Below are 16,810 nucleotides of genomic sequence, written 5' to 3'. Positions count from 1 at the left end.
CCTGCGGACACCATATTGAACTTCTGTGTATAATGATGGAGTACTGTCTGCACATTTCTGTACATACTGGAATCGATTTGATAAATAAGAACTGAACCAAGCGAGCACGGGCCTGTAAGCCCAACATCGTTTTCTAGCCTGTGCAGTAAAATAGAATGGTCAATGGTGTCAAATGCTGCACTTAAGTCCAACAACATAATTACAGTGGAATTTCCTTCATCAGAGGATATCAGAATGTCATTTACAACCCGTGTTAGTGCGTTTCTGTACTATGACCAGTCGAAAGCCAGACTGGAATTTCTCAAATAAATTGTAATGTAAGGTGTGACTGAAGCTGACTGGCGACTACTTTTCTAGTATTTTAGAGAGAAATGGTAAATTTGAAATAGGCCTATAGTTATATAGTATGTGTGGGTCTAGGTCTGACTTTTTAAGTAAAGGTTTAATGACTGACACTTTTAGTGCATCAGGTACTGTGCCATGCAGTAATGAAATATTGATAATGTTAGAATAGGCTGCAAGAACATCCATTGCACTTTTACTAGTTTTGTTGGCACTGGATCTAGGGAACAAGTAGTGGGCTTCATTTTAGTAATTAAAGTTAAGACTTCCTGGTGAGTTACAGGATTAAAATTATTAAAGTGCTGAATGCAATGTGCGGCAGGGTCTGCTAAGCTAGTATTTGGTTTGTACTGTGATGCTGAGATCTGGGATCTTATATTTTTAATTTTCTCATTGAAGAAGTTCATAAAGTCTGTACTGCTAATATCTGTTGGTATTTTGCACTGTTGATCTGAATTCCCATTTGTTAATTTAGCCACTGCTCTAAAAGTACCCTAGGATTTTTATTATTGCTATCTATTAATGTAAAATAGTATTCTGAGCGAGCTTTAAAGAGGGCTTTTTATATTTATTAACACTCTCTGTCCATGCAATTTGAAAGACATGTAGCTTTGTTGTTCTCCATCTGCTCCAGTTTTCGACACTCTAATTTAAGAGCTCGAGTATTTTCATTAAACCAGGGAGAGTTTCTATGTGCTTTGATCACTTTTGTTTTAGGGGAGCCACTGTGTCCAGAGCATCTCTCAAGGTCACATTATAATGTGATATTAGCTGATCTAAATTGTTTTCCACGTTTACATTTGATGTTAACTGATCTAAATGGTTTTCCACAATTACACTCGACTTACTCAAGGTATCTATAAATTTTGAAGCAGAATTACAATCTAGATGTCACTGTCTTTGTTTTAATCTGTGAGTGCTTGGCATGGGCAGAACTAAATCAAATGTAATTAAGAAGTGATCGGAAATAACTACATTTAATGGAGTAATATTTAAATTTTGAATTTCAACTTTGTAAGTTATAATTAAATCTAATGTATGGTTATGATTATGAGTTGGACCTTTGACAATCTGACAAAATCCTACTGAATTTAACAAATAAGTAAAACATTTGCTAAAAGTGTCAGTTTCCACATCAATGTGTACATTAAAATCCCCCATCAGAACTACATGATCATAATTTATAGCCAAATCAGACAGAAGGTTGCTAAATTCAGTCATGAACAATGAATATGGCCCTGGTGGTCTGTAGACTAGCACTATAATTGTGTTGGAATCTGTTTTAATATTTAAAATGAATGCCTCAAAGGATGTAAAGTTGCCTAAATTTTTAGGAGTGATTTGCATTTTGTTACAATGAATTATTCCAAGGCCTCCTCCTCGACCAGAATCTCTAGACTTATGAAGGAACGAGTATCCATCTGGTGACGCCTCAGCTAGGGAACAGTGTCACATTTACTAAGCCAGGTTTCAGTAAGAAGACACAGATCAGATTTTGTACTTAATATATATCATTTACCAAAACAGCTTTAGTGCCAAGAGAGCGAATGTTCAATAAACAGCATTTAAAACTGCATGGTTCTTTCTGAACTGCTGATATATTTTTTTTTAATTTGAATTAAATTTCTATTACAGATGCCCCTGGTGGAGTGTCTGGTTTTATCCCTTGGTCTAATTATACACCTTATTTTTGGTTATCAATTAATTTATGGTTTGTATCAAGACTAAATTTACTGGATGCCCCACAACAGGGATTATGGGTAACAGCTTCAGGAAAATAACAGGTGGGATAAAGAACAGCCTGTGATTTAAGATCACATGACTGCGGCCTGGATGGTGCTCTAATCAGTCAACCAGGCAGTTTTGCTGCCATATTTTGGGATAATACATAAGATCCCTCCAGTTAGGATGAAGACCATCTCTTCTGAAAAATCCAGGCCTTTCCCAAAAATCATCCCAATTGTTCACAAATGCTATGCTTTTATTTGCACACCAGGTTTCTAGCCAGCAGTGAAAGGAATGCAATCTGCTATAAATCACATCCCTCTATATAATCTTGGTAAGGGACCAGATACAATTAAATTCCGACATTTTGTTTTAGCTTTGGTGCATAGAGATGAAGTTCGCTTTAATACCTCAGATTGCTGTAAATAAATATCATTAGTGCCGACATGCAGCAATAAGGTAGATACTTCATCGCGGCAACACGGTCCAATGCGGCCTTTATGCCAGAAATCTTGGCCCCTGCAAGGCACTTAACATTAACTGCTGGTTTAACATAGTTTGGAATTCTAACATTCCGCACTATGGAATCGCCAATTATGAGCACTTTATTATTCTCAGTTTCCACAGGCGCGGAGAGCTGAGAACCTGTTCTGGGTCCGAATTGGTGACCTGGGTGCTGGGGACTAAATTTTGGATTCTTAGACCCCGTCTTACTGTTACCCACTCGCCCTGTGGCTGAATTGGTGCTGCTGATTTCGGCCTCGCACTGACTACAGTGGGACCTGGAGAGACTGAAGCGAATCAGATGTAGCCGAATTGTCTAAACAAACCGAGTCGATCCAATTTTGGTTTGCCTAATCGCTATCAGATTCCTAACGCGTCCTCCAATTGCGTATTTTCCCGACCAACTCTAAATTAACTAAACATTTTTGGCAGGTGAAGCTATCTGCACTGTCGGCCGGGAAAACCTGAGCTGTACATACTGCAGGACACACAATATATAAACGTGCCCTCGATGGGCAGAGAGCAGATAGAACTTACATTAAGTGTTGAAGTCATCTTTGCCGTTTTTATAGGTGCTTCTGCGCTTTCCGTGTTGAGCTGAATCACCGTCGCTTTAAGTTTCCACCACCCGCTGAGCGATCGACTTTAATTTCTCACTGCCGGTTATTTCTACTGGTCAGCTGCCGGCTTTACCTCAGGTGAACTTGCTCGAGTGTTTGCGAAGGGCTACATGCCTGTAAGAGACGCCGCCGCTCTCTGCTTCCGCTCGCTGAATTAGTGATGAGTGAGTGAGTGAGTGAGTCAGTGAGGGCTTTGCCTTTTATTAGTATTTATTATATATATATATAGTGGACTATGGCCGGCCTGTGATCCCGGCCAATACCCCCCAGGCCGCCAGGAGACAGTGGAGTTTTCCTTTACAGCCCTGCTGGATACCACAGGGGCCAACAGAGAAAACTGCAGGGAGGCCCAGAGAATTGTATGTGCCCTATAACCTGGAAGTACGTCTTAGTCACAGTGACAGGGAAAATGACGTACTTCCGGGATGAAGAAGAGGACTTTTTATCTGACCTGGAAGTGATAGGAGGTCACGTGGACTGAAGGATCGAAACACTTCCAGGTCAGGGAATATAAAAGGACGATGGGAAATCTCACACGTCGAGCTGAGCTGGGTGGAAGGGTGGCAACGCGTCTAGGAGTGGTGGATTATGATTATTGATTAGTGTATTGTTATTTATGAGTATTGTGGAGAGGAGGGTGCTTTGTGCACTGTTTATTAATAAAAAGTCAACATATTGGACTTTTACCCGGTGTCTGGCGTATAGTCTGAGGGTTCAAGAGGACGATAGCGCCCTCTATCTGTCACTATATATATATATATAGCGAGGGGGCATCCGCCCTGGTTATGTTGGGGGCCTCGGGTAAAGGGCTTGGAAGCCCAGCCCTGTAGGGACCCGTGGTCTCCGCCAGTCGGCGCCCCAGTTCCTGAATATCCCAGGAACCCAGCACTTCCGCCACACCAGGAAGTGCTGGGGGGAAGACGACAGGGGACACCCAGACGGCTTCCGGGTGCGCAGTCGGCACTTCCGCCACACGGGCGTGGCTACAGAGGAATTCCGGGAAGCAGCTGGAGCGCATCCGGGTTCCTATTTAAGGGACCGCCTCCCTCCAGTCATCCGGCAGAAGTCGGGTGGAAGAGGACGGAGCTGCAGGGAGGACTAGAGGCGGCCAGGAGAAAGGCAGTGGAACTGTGTGGCCTGGACATTGGGGGAATCAGTGCTGGAGGCACTGGGGTTTGTGAGTGCACAAAAACTTGTAAATATTTGTAAATAAACGTGTGTTGGGTGAAATATGATGTCCGCCTGTCTGTGTCCGGGCCAGCGTCCACAATATATATATATATATATAGTAAAATAAGCACAGAAACACTGTGAAAGGTTTGGGGAATCCCCATATACTGTCACACAGGGAAAAAAAAATGAAATGACGTCTTTACAGACAGAGTCCAAAATGGAACTGGCACAAAAGAAAATGAGTATAGTATATATAGGAGGGTCTGCAGAAATTGATGTTATGAAGAGGCGTGATCTGGAGGCTTGAAACTGGAAGTGATGTGTAAGAAGAGGCGTGATCTTGAGGGTTGGAACTGGAATTGATGTAAGAAGAGGCGTGATCTTGAGGGTTGGAACTGGAATTGATGTTATTGGGTGGTTTCTTCAGTTCTGCCGGGAGAGAGAAAAGAAGAGTTAGACTGCATCTATTTGAGCCTGTAAACTGTCTCCCAAGTGCACGTGTGTGACAATATACTATATAAATAATATGGCAGATGGCTGGGGCACTTACCCGGCCAGGATGCCCTGACAATGGAAGGAATGCAGTGCCACAGGTTTGGAGCATGGAAGCTCAACATGGCTGGGCCATGTTTGGCGGCACTTCTGCCACACCAGGAAAAAGTGCTGCTGGAAGGAAATCATTGGACACCGGGAGCTCTTCCGGGTCTCCTATAAAAAAGGGACCAGTCACCAGTATTTAACGGTAAGAGACAGGAGGAAGAAGGACAAAGCCTATGTAGATGACTGGTGGTGGAAGGACTGTGCTGTCATTGTTGCTATTATTTGTATATTGCTGGGAATTGGCAGCTGAAGAATAAAGGTGTGTGTTGTGTGGTGAACCTGTGTCCTGCCTGTCTGTGGTGGACTGCCAGCACCCATGGCTGGCCGGGACGCCCCTTCAACACTGGATTCAGGGAAACAGCCATGGGGTGCACTCTATGTCCCCACTGGTGGCAGCCCCCCTGGAATTATGAATAATGTTTTTGAACGCTGATGTTTCTACAAGATTTTGTTTAGTTAAATGTTGTTCTGTATGCGTGTAATCTCAAACAGTGTCACATTGACAGTAAAGCAAAGTGAAGTATTTAGAATTTTCTTAATTTTCACATTTGTTTTCTGAACACCTTTCTTCCTTTGTTGAAAATATATTGAGTCCATCAGAGTTGGCCAGACTCCATTCCATATAACTGTTAATGAAGGAGATTCAGTGCATTTGATGGGTGATGTGTTCCTGGGAAACGTCAGAAAATTCTGTGAGAATGCAAGTAGAATGGAAGAAGAATGACATTTCAAATGTTATATCCAAAAGGACTTATGGAAGTACAACTGTGATAGAGGTTGTTAGCAGAACTACTCTCAGTATTTCAAACACATCAGCTACTTTATATAGCAGCAGCACTGAAAGAAATGGTAACAGTTTAGTTTAGGTACTACAAAAATGCATTGATTACTCAATTACTTTTGCGTAACAAGACCTTAGCAAAGGTTTCTTTTGGACTTTAAAAACACCTATAAAATGTCAAGGTACATGTAAAAAAAAATTTTTTTTCAGAAATTTACACCATTTGCAATGTGCTGAGGTCACTGCCACTTGTTGCCATGGTTGCTGCTGTGCTTTATGTAAACCACAAGAAAAAGGAGCCCAAAGGTACTGCAGAATAAATGCTTATATTTTTTATATATTATATATTTTTGTATTTTAAGTCAAAGATGTTAATAAGGAGGGTGGCACTGTGGGCAGTGCTGCCACCTCATGAAACCTACATCCAGGTTTTCCTCTGGGTACTAACATTTTTACACATGCATATCCCCAAAACATGTAAGTTAGGTGAGTTTGTATTTCTAAAGTGGCCCCTGTGCAGTGTGTGCCTTAATGGACCCTGCACTAATCTCTGACCCCATGTTTCTGGCTGTGTGTCCAGAGTGGCTGAGATAGACTGTAACCCAAATGGACACTGGATAAGGTGAGTTTGAGAATGTTATGTTTTGTTATTCCTTTGAGTGAAATAAAGGTAAAGACTGATGCCTCACAGTCTCAAAACCCCAGGTTCAAATCCTAACTTATTGACTTTCCATGTGGAGTGTTCACATTTTTGCCATGTTTTGCATGGAGTTTCTTCCTACATTCCAAAGATTTGTGGCTTAGTTCAAATGGAGACTCTAAATTGGTCCAATATGAGAGAATATTGGTATGTGGGTGAGTGTGCCTTTTCCGCTGTTGGTTTCTCCTCCTCCCTACTATGGACTGGATAGTAGGTGGGATGGATATTTAAAAGTTTTTATAAATTTTACATTTATACAGCACCAAAATATTTCGTTATAGTGTAAAGAATTTTCACTTTAGTACCATCTCCAGTCATCAGTTCACCAGGTCACTAACAACTACATAAACCTTTTCTCTCAGAGCTGCAGTCAGTTTATTATTTCAGGTTAACTTTCCCCGCCTACCACTCTCCACTACGCGAGTCATTTGCATTAGTAAGTTAGCACGCAAACATACTGTATATATCCATACAAATAAACTCTTACTAACACAAATCATTTTATCAACATGTTCAAAATCTCATTGACGATATTTTACCGTTTTAAAGCCTTTAATATGCACTCCAATTATGGCGGATTTACTAACCTGTGATAAAGAATAGAGAGAGCACACGCATTGACCTGGCGTCAGCTTCACACAGGAGGATTTATTCTTCCTGTTAGCTGTACTCTACTCTATGCTGCTCGTGCAAGGAGCGCCCATCTAACGATTTCTGCAATTTCGCCCAACCCAAGAAAAATTAATTGTGACATAATGGGCTTGGATTGACAATATTATGAATGAAATGTGCTTTATTTGGAAGCACCTAGCCCCCGTCCCCTTTCGACAGGTTGTGTGTTGACTTGCACAGCAGCAGCAGCAGCAGCAAGCAGGCGCACCGAGGGCCCTCGCACTCACTTCCCGCATATATGGGTGTGATAGAATTTAGAAAACACATTGGTGCAAATTATAAGTTTATATCATAATGTCTGGTGCTTTTTTGTTTGTTTTTTTGTTTTTATTTTGCGAGCTGGTTATTAGATTGTGCGCCAGCCAGCTGGAGAATCCCCTGCCCCTCTCCTCCCTGTGTGTCAAGCAGCAGGCGCACCTCGCAAATGGAGGGCGCCCTTACTCCCCGCAAATGGGCAATAGAAAACCGTTCGGTGCCCATGCAATCCCAAAAATGTGCTGGCATGATGTCGGGGCAGCATGGGCGCACGCAAAAAACCCATTTTTTTTGCAGATGCCCAAGATGCCGCCCCCACCACAATGCCGCCCAGGGTAACGGCCCATGTCACCCATATCAAAAACTGCCACTGATTCCAGCAATACAGAGAGCTCAGGAAGTTTGTCGTAAGCCATTTCTTTTGCATCCTGCTCACCTCAAGGAGCTAAAGTGTTTGACAACTTTCAAGCAGCAGAACTTTCATCTAATAATGAAACAGATAGGTTCTTCACTTCCGGGGACAATAGCACCTTGTTTTCTCCGGCACTCTGTAAAGGGCATTAAGGCATACTTAATGAGATGGGCTAACATTTGTAATTATAGGGCCTTAACATAATTATTATTTTGTCTGGAACTTCCTTTGTTTCATTTTTTTTTTACTCTACTCTATTTGATTGTGTTTTTTCTGTTTAGGTTTTGCCAGATGCCTGCACTCTAGGATTTTTATGAGTAATTTGTGATAGTTCTGCTGAATATTTAGTTGAGCACGCCGAAAAGAAAATTCACTTCTGTTCTGCATATTGTCCAACAGGCTATCAATCGTCATTCCTTCCTTATATCATTAATTGAATTCTCCCTTTAAAAGACTATCAGCTTGTCATGGATTGTCACATGAAGTCATGCATGTGAGTCCAATAGTGTGTCCCTCATTCAGCTAGTTGGTATCAGTTTTGAATCTACAGCATATGATTTATCCTTCCGCTATGACTTTCTCTTTTTATTCCTGCACCATCATTCACACTCGATGAGTAATTATAAATTAATCTCGCGATTGTTGTCTGATTCAAAACTGGAACTAGCTTCACTCTATGACAAAAGAGCATCCACAATCCAAATTTTTCTTCCATGATCCGCAAAACCTGCAAGCATTATGTCTTGCAAAGGCCTACCACTGCTCATCACCGGCCTAAAACAGTGGAGCAGGGTGTTGTAGGTACATGCTCTAGAAGTGCTTTTCAATGGCATGTGCAGAGACACTGGACACTATTGAGGAAAGCATGACTGCCACCAAATACAGAAAGATCCTTGAAGAAACAATGCTACAGAATGCATGCAACCTCATTTCAACATGGCAATGACCTGAAACATATAGACAACACAAAACTGGAGAGACTTTGGGACAAGTCTCAGACTGTTCTTGGGTGGCCCAGCCAAAGCACAATTCCAAGGTTTTGCTTTAAAAGTAGTGTATTAATTCTGTTTATATATTTGATGGCCAGAAAGAATTGCCCAGCAGAGCTGAACAGTGCGGTAACTTGGTGTCTGTCTCCTTATTGTGCAGTTAGCTGTGTATGCCTGAATACTTTGTGGTAGTGTTGGTTTGTTCTTGACCTTGGGTTTAGCTAGGCCTCAGTCAATTAACTTTAGCATAGTTGCCAACTCTAATTTAATTCTATGGTGAAAATATTCAGAGTTTGTTGTTAATGTATGTGTATATTGAATTTCTACATTACTTAATACTTACAGTATTCAGAAACATGTTCTTGTTGTGAATTTGAAAAAGAGGAATCTACAAGAATCAAAGCGCTTAACTTTACTGTCCACTAGGTGGAGGTAAAATTATAAAGCATAAAACAGTGGCAAGCCAAGAGCATTATACGGCAGAAACTCAAAAACTTAATTGTTTTGGCCAAAAAGCTCACTGCGCCGCACAAATCTCTTCACTAGTATTTTTCAAAATATTCTTTTAAATGACAATCTTAGCAATATGTTTCATATGTTTCATTGTTGCTCACTCAAACAGGTGCAACAATTGTACTAGACCATTATCATAAGTTTATTATGTGAGGTCTTATTTGATCTTGGTGAGAACAGAAATGCAGGGTTCTAACAAAGTATAGACAGTTTGAAGTGGGAGAAAAGCCAGAATTAAAATTGGAGATAAAAGCAGGACAAAAGGCAAAACTAGAAGTGGGAAAAGATTCAGAACAGAAGATTTGTACACTGAAATTAATTACTTTTAGTTTTTGGGTGGCATGATGGCGCAGTGGTTAGCACTGCTGTTTCACAACTCTTGAATATTAAGTTTACTTTCAATCTTTGTCTGCTCTCAGTCTGCAAGACTTTTTTTCTCCCCAGGTATTCCAGTTTTAGTGTCTCATCCTAAACACATATAGAATGTGTGAAATTAATTCATAAATCTAAACTGGCTCTTATGCATAAGGACATTAGCATTTTAACAAGAACATACTCATCAGACCAACAAAACTCGCCAATTCTATTCTTTGAGCTGAAGTTTTTCAGAATAACATCAGTTCAAGTTTTGATGATCCCTCAAGTACCCATTCTCCAACTTACTAATTCCTTTATTAATTTTAAACTATTCAGTCATGTCACCTCTTAATCCCTCTTTGCTTAAATCAAAAGATTCAAGTCCATCAGTCTTTCTCCATAGCTCATAACTCTCTGTTCTAAAATCAGTCTAGTCTTTCTCCTCAGGACATTCTTTAGTGCCGGAGACCAGAACTGCACACAGTACCCAAGACAAGACCTCCCCAGTGCATTATAAAGCTTAACAATAACCTCCATGGATTTATACTCCATACATCGTACTATATAATGTAACTTTCTGTTAACCTTCTTACTGGCTTCTTAAAACATTTTGCATGTAGTAATTGTGTGAGTATGCATAAAGTGAACTGGTTCCACATCCAATGCTGGCTACTGCCTTCCAGACTTATATAGCATAAATTTGTGAAGTTCAAGTCAAGGAAGGTTATGCATAAGCTAAACAATTCACTGCTGCGGACCCCTCTTTCCCATGATTCCTGCAATCCTCCATCAGGGATGACTTTACCATAGGCAGGCAAAACAACTCGGCAGGTGGGCTGCGGCACCAAGTGCCACATTTGAGTACCGAGAAAAGAAACAGAATAGGTGAGAGTTAGTATCAAATTATAACTATCATGTTACTTATGTTTTAGTGCCAATGACTAACAACAGAAATGCAGTCTTTACAGTTAATCAGCAGCTCTAGTCAGGATATGCTAAACTGAAGTAGTGAGTCTTCAGCCGGGATTTAAAAGCTGAGACCGAAGGGGCATCTCTTATAGTAGCAGGCAGACCATTCCACAGTTTAGGGGCCCTGTAACTAAAAGCTCGACCTCCCACTGTTATTTTATTAATCCTTAGAATCATAAGCAGACCGGCATCTTGAGATCTTAATGTGCACTCTGGTTTGTAAGTCATGATAAGTTCAGACAAGTAAGCCGGACCTTGGCCATTTAATGCTTTATATGTTAAAAGGAGGATTTTGAAATCTGCCCTAAACTTAACTGGGAGCCACTATAAGGATTTAAGAACTGGAGTGATGTGTTCGTATTTTCTTGTTCTTGTAATAATTCTTGCAGCAACATTTTGGATTAACTGGAGGCTGTATAAAGAACAGTTTGAACAGCCAGTGAACACAGTATTGCAGTAGTCAATCCTACTAGAGATAAATGCATGAATTAATTTCTCAGAATCCTGTTTATTTAGAAAGCACCTTAATTTCCCAACATTTTTAAGATGGAAGAAACATGTTTTGGACAACTTTGTAATATGCTTTAAATGACATGCTAGAGTCAAAGATAACTCCTAGATTGTGGGCTGATTCAGTAAAATTAATGGTGATTCCAACTGAGTTAAATGATGACAGAATATTGTTGTGATCAGCATCATTCCCTCCAACAATTAACATCTCTGTTTTATCTGTGTTTAAAGACAAGTAGTTCTCATCCATCCACTCCTTTAATTCACTAACACAACTAATTAAAGACAACATTGAAGAAACTTCATTTGATCTAAATGAAAGGTATAACAGGGTGTCGTCTGCATATGAGTGAAAATTAACATTATGTTTCCTAATGATAGATCCCAGTGGAAGCATGTAAAGTGAAAACAGTAAAGGTCCCAGTACTGAGCCCTGCAGGACACCATATCTCACTTCTGTGTAAAATGATTGTGTACTGTCAGCACATTTCTGTACATATAGGAATCAATTTGATAAATAAGAACTAAACCAAGTGAGCACAGTGCCTGTAAGCCCAACATAATTTTCTAGCCTGTGCAGTAAAATAGAATGGTCAATGGTGTCAAACGCTATGCTTAAGTCTAACAACATAATTACAACGGAGTTTCCTTCATCAGAGGATATCAGAATGTCGTTTACAACCCACGTTAGTGCCGTTTCTGTACTATGACCAGTGCGTAAACCAGACTGGAATTTCTCAAATAAATTGTAATGCGTAAGGTGTGACTGAAGCTGATTGGCGACTACTTTTTCTAGTATTTTAGAGAGAAAGGGTAAATTTGAAATAGGCCTATAATTATTTAGTATGTGTGGGTCTAGGTCTGACTTTTTAAGTAATGGTTTAATGACTGACACTTTTAGTGCATCAGGTACGGTGCCATGCAGTAATGAACTATTGATAATGGTAGAATAGGCTGCAAGAACATCCATTGCACTTTTACTAGTTTTGTTGGCACTGGATCTAGGGAACAAGTAGTGGGCTTCATTTTAGAAATTAAAGTTAAGACTTCCTGCTCAGTTACAGGATTAAAATTACTAAAGTGCTGAATGCAATGTGAGCAGGGTCTGCTAAGCTAGTATTTGGTTTGTACTGTGATGCTGAGATCTGGGATCTTATATTTTTAATTTTCTCATTGAAGAAGTTCATAAAGTCTGTACTGCTAATATCTGTTGGTATTTTGCACTGTAGATCTGAATTCCCATTTGTTAATTTAGCCACAGTTCTAAACAGTACCCAAGGATTTTTATTATTGCTATCTATTATTGTAGAATAGTATTCTGAGCGAGCTTTAAAGAGAGCTTTTTTATATTTTTTAACACTCCCTGTCCATGCAATTTGAAAGACATGTAGCTTTGTTGTTCTCCATCTGCCCTCCAGTTTTCGACACTCTAATTTAAGAGCTCGAGTGTTTTCATTAAACCAGGGAGAGTTTCTATGTGCTTTGATCACTTTTGTTTTAAGGGGAGCCACTGTGTCCAGAGCATCTCTCAAGGTCACATTATAATGTGATGTTAGCTGATCTAAATTGTTTTCCATGTTTACATTTGATGTTAACTGATCTAAATGGTTTTCCAAAATTACACTCAACTTACTCAAAGAATCTATAAATTTTGAAACAGAATTACAATCTAGATGTTGTCTTTGTTTTAATCTGGGAGTGCGTTGGCAAGGGCAGGACTAAATCAAATGTAATTAAGTAGTGATCGGAAATAGCTTCATTTAATGGAGTAATATTTACATTTTGAATTTCAACTTTGTAAGTTATAACTAAATCTAATGTGTGATTATGATTAAGAGTTGGACCTTTGACAATCTGACAAAATCCTGCCTTATCCATTTCCTTTTCCTTTTCTTTCTGAGCCCTTTGTTTGCTGCTCATGCTAAAATATATTTGCATATAATTTAATTAAATTGAATAGGGTTGAGTAAGTACAGGATACCGCGAGATAATAGTAAAAAAAGGTGAAATAATACTGCTGCTAACTGAGATCCATCTTGATGTCCATCTCTCACAATGGAGGAATCCATCTCCAATATAGATTTTTAATTTAAATTGCCAAGTGGTGTGATAGATAGCAGTACTCTAGGTATCTTGATAGCTAATCTCTGTGACATTTTCTTAAAGTTAGATGAATATTGACAAGATGTGTTAAGATGAATATTCATACCTCCTGTTTTTGCTATCAGTTTTGGAACAAATTAATATTGTGGGCATTGTACGGAACTGCAAGTCCACAAGCTGAAATGTTGGAGCCCCATCCCTGTTGTCCCTATCTAAATCGTTCAAACAAAATGTGTACTTGATAGCACTGAAAAAACAAAAAATGAGGGTCCTAGCATCAGGAAGCTTTCTTGGTGCTGAGAGTCACAGTGGGAAGAAGCCGCATTCTGTAGTGCATTCTTGTAATGAGTGACGCCTCCTGTCGAGAACCGAGGAATATGTAGCATGGGGACCGGAAGGGGCAGAGTCAGTTCCCTCACTGGGAGCCTTCTCTGCATTGTGGATGGAACAAAAGAGTATAAGGTTAGTGCCAGCTCCCCCTCTCGACCCGAGGTGGAAGTACATACCTCAGAAGAGCCCAGAGGATGATCCACTGACACGCATGCATGACAATACCCATAATCCATGTTCACTTGTATGTATAAATGAATTGTATGTAATGCATGTATTGCATTTCTCTATATAAAACAATAATTTGTAAATGTGTTTCTGTTTAATATATTTATTTCCTTTTAGGTACAGTGCTTGAAGGTGCTGGTGAAAATAAAGTCTCTGTATTATGCACCTCTGCTACTGAATTTGATGACCTACATACAAGTGTGCAGGCTGCTCAAGCTGCTCACCCTCCTGAATGAAGAAACTGCTTTTTTTTTTGCCCGAAGTTCTGGATGATAATGGTGATCACATTTATACCCCAAATGTAGTCCTCAATTACTGTAATTTGACTTTCCTAGTGAGCAATTAATACAGCAGTTTGTGTGGTAAAATGAAAAAGAATGGTTTTAAAGTACAAACATAAGTTAACAAAACAGAGATAAGAAAAAAAGTACAAAGAATTAAATTAATGTATCATAGCTTAATTATATAATTAGAAAACTGCGGAAAAAGGAAAACGGGATCATCAGTCTGTTTTTAAATGCTCCAAGTGAAGGAGATTCATTGGGTCATTAAAGAGAATAAGAATTTGTCCAGAGAGGTGCTCAAAGGCTTTGTGGTGGTCACAAGCTGGTCGGTTAACAGGATCAAAAAGCTAAAGAAACACATTCCTGTCTGGTTCACAGGGGTTTTGTAACAAAGCTTTTCCAGTCAATTTTTATAAATGTACTGGGAGGATTGCTGCATTTAAAAACAAAATAGCTCAAGGATTCCCAGCTTATTACATCCAATCTTCAAAAAATCAAATGCATTGTATCTACAAAGTGCTTGTTTGATGAAATTTAAAGCTATCGGTGTTACGTATTCTTTTGAGTTTACATTTTTCATTAAAAGCTATGTTATCATATGAAACATTTATAATTTAAAAAAACGAATAAACCTAAATAAAATTAATTTCTGTAATTCATTTATATTTATGGGTGCTGAGAAAACATAACAGGATCTGAAAGCTACCAACAGAATTTTGTTTCACATGTACTAATAAATTATATCTATATATCTAAAAATTAGTCATTTTGATTACTTTTAATCTAGTATATCTGTTAACCCAGTTCTGAATTTTGACCAGAATATCATGAAGATGTTGGCAGACTTTAGGTATCTGCATATTCACTTCATTTAAAGTCACCTGGAAAAGCAGCCATCAGTCCATCCACCTACCTTAGCTGCTTATCCATGGCAAGTTTGCAAGGTAGCTGAAGACAATCCTAGCAGACTTAAGGTGCAAAGCGCCGAACAGGACATCATTTCATCACAGGGTAAACACACACACACAAGTCTACACTAGGACCAATGTAACAATGGCAAATCAACCTGGATGTCTTTGGACTATGTGGTGAAAACAGAGAACCCAGAGGAAACCTGGACACTTAGAGACCACGCAAACTCCATGCAGGGAACATCCAGGATACAAGCTCAGCAGCACTTCCACTGTGCCATCCTGTTGCTGGCTTATAAATACTTTTTATCTTTCTCATTCAAACAAATTAAAAAGTAGCAGCATACTCCACTAATGGCATGTCCCTGCCTGTATCCCTGCTGCTTGCACTTTGTGGATTTGGCACTCATAAGAGATGTTGTGCTTTGATTTCTGGTGTTTTTTTTATTTTTGCTATCTAATACGGTTCTTGTTTCCATATTGTTGTGGGGTACAAAATCTGTAAATTTTGTTCTGTATTTTCATTATATTTTGCTCAAGACAACAACAGATGAACTAAATTCAGGACACATCGAAGCATATCCTCTTCCCAGTTGTTTTGTCTTGGTAGAGTAATATATTGCTCTACTTTCCCCTATTGTGTTATTAATATGTAGCCTTTGTCAGAATTCCTCAAATCTCACAGACTTACCACTGTTTATAAGGTACTGTACCATATAAGTTCTCCCCACCTTCCCTTCTACATTTATAACCTCAGGCAATTAGGTGTAGTAAAAGACAAGCAGGAGTTAAGTTACAATTCAAATAATATATTATTGATAATATTCATAAATAATAACAATATGCAAAGTACATTTGAATATTGGCAACCATACAACCTGATAAATGGTGATGTGTAGTTTAAGGCAGCACACAGACTGTCTCTAGTTAAGGCATCATTTGTGGTCAGCTTTCTTCAGAACAGGCCACATGCCTGTCTCAATATGGCTGTGCTCTTCATTGTGTTGTTCTTGTCAGTTCATGGTGTGAGATGCTTCTTCATCAGATATTAGTAAGAGAGAGAGTGAGGTTAAGCAAGCAAATTTATAAATTCTCTGTCCAATTGGCTAGAGCCAATAGGACGTCATGGTACTTAAAGGTTTCTGATACAAGCCTGTTCCAAACAGCCATGCTTCAGACCAATGGGGAAATAGAACACCTTCACACCTGCCATTCCCCAAAACCATATGTTAAGGTAAAGTTTGGCAGTTAGGCAGCCTAGCTTTCTTATGGGGGGTTAAGAGACTTCAGAGAAATACTTGCCAAACTGGTTTCAGGCACCATCACCAAACCCGTCGTAAAATTCACTTTCCTGACTTAGTCCTGGGAGAAGGGGGGTTGTAAACATGAATGCTTCTCACTAATGTAACATTAAAATTACATTGTTTTGCCTATGTTACAAATAAAGACATACAAAATATTTATCAAATTATATGCAAAATCTCACATCACAACACCAGTTGTACCTCACTTTTAAAACAGCTGCTCCAACAAAAAAAGAAAGACATTCTGGTACCTAAGGCTATTGATTAGTTTATAACCTGGGCTGAACGCATGCTAAGGAGGTTCCGTCGCACTGCTATCAGTCTTCCGTGCTGTACTCTGCCTCTCTCAATCGGACCTAACAGTCACCTGGCTGGGACACTACAATACTTTTGAATTTTACTGCTTTCATATTCTTTACCTTTCTCTGCAAGTGTATCACACCTTCGTTTGTTTGAGCCTTTCGAATTCCACTGCTTTCATAATCTCTTATCTGCCTTTTTTCTCTCCAACGGTTTTGTGTCTCTTTT

The 16,810-nt window shown here is 39.4% G+C and overlaps 1 protein-coding gene across 3 annotated transcripts in view; it reads left to right on the top strand.

Moving 5' to 3' along the window:
- The window catches only part of LOC120528618, a 33,941-nt gene extending 19,256 nt beyond the window's left edge, over positions 1-14,685 (top strand). For 2 of the 3 annotated variants that reach the window (XM_039752792.1, XM_039752791.1), the window contains exon 3: positions 13,901-14,685. In XM_039752792.1, coding sequence (XP_039608726.1) covers positions 13,901-14,019 — 119 coding nt within the window. In that variant the 3' untranslated portion in view covers positions 14,020-14,685. Of the gene's footprint in view, positions 1-5,955; positions 6,052-13,900 lie in introns of all 3 variants that reach the window. The other variant, XM_039752790.1, reaches the window with a different exon arrangement.
- Positions 14,686-16,810: the final 2,125 nt, after the last annotated feature.

Source organism: Polypterus senegalus, chromosome 4, assembly GCF_016835505.1.
Source record: "Polypterus senegalus isolate Bchr_013 chromosome 4, ASM1683550v1, whole genome shotgun sequence".
Lineage (NCBI taxonomy): Eukaryota > Metazoa > Chordata > Cladistia > Polypteriformes > Polypteridae > Polypterus > Polypterus senegalus.
Note: the sequence above shows the minus strand (reverse complement) of the source record. Positions and strands in the feature narration are given on the sequence as shown.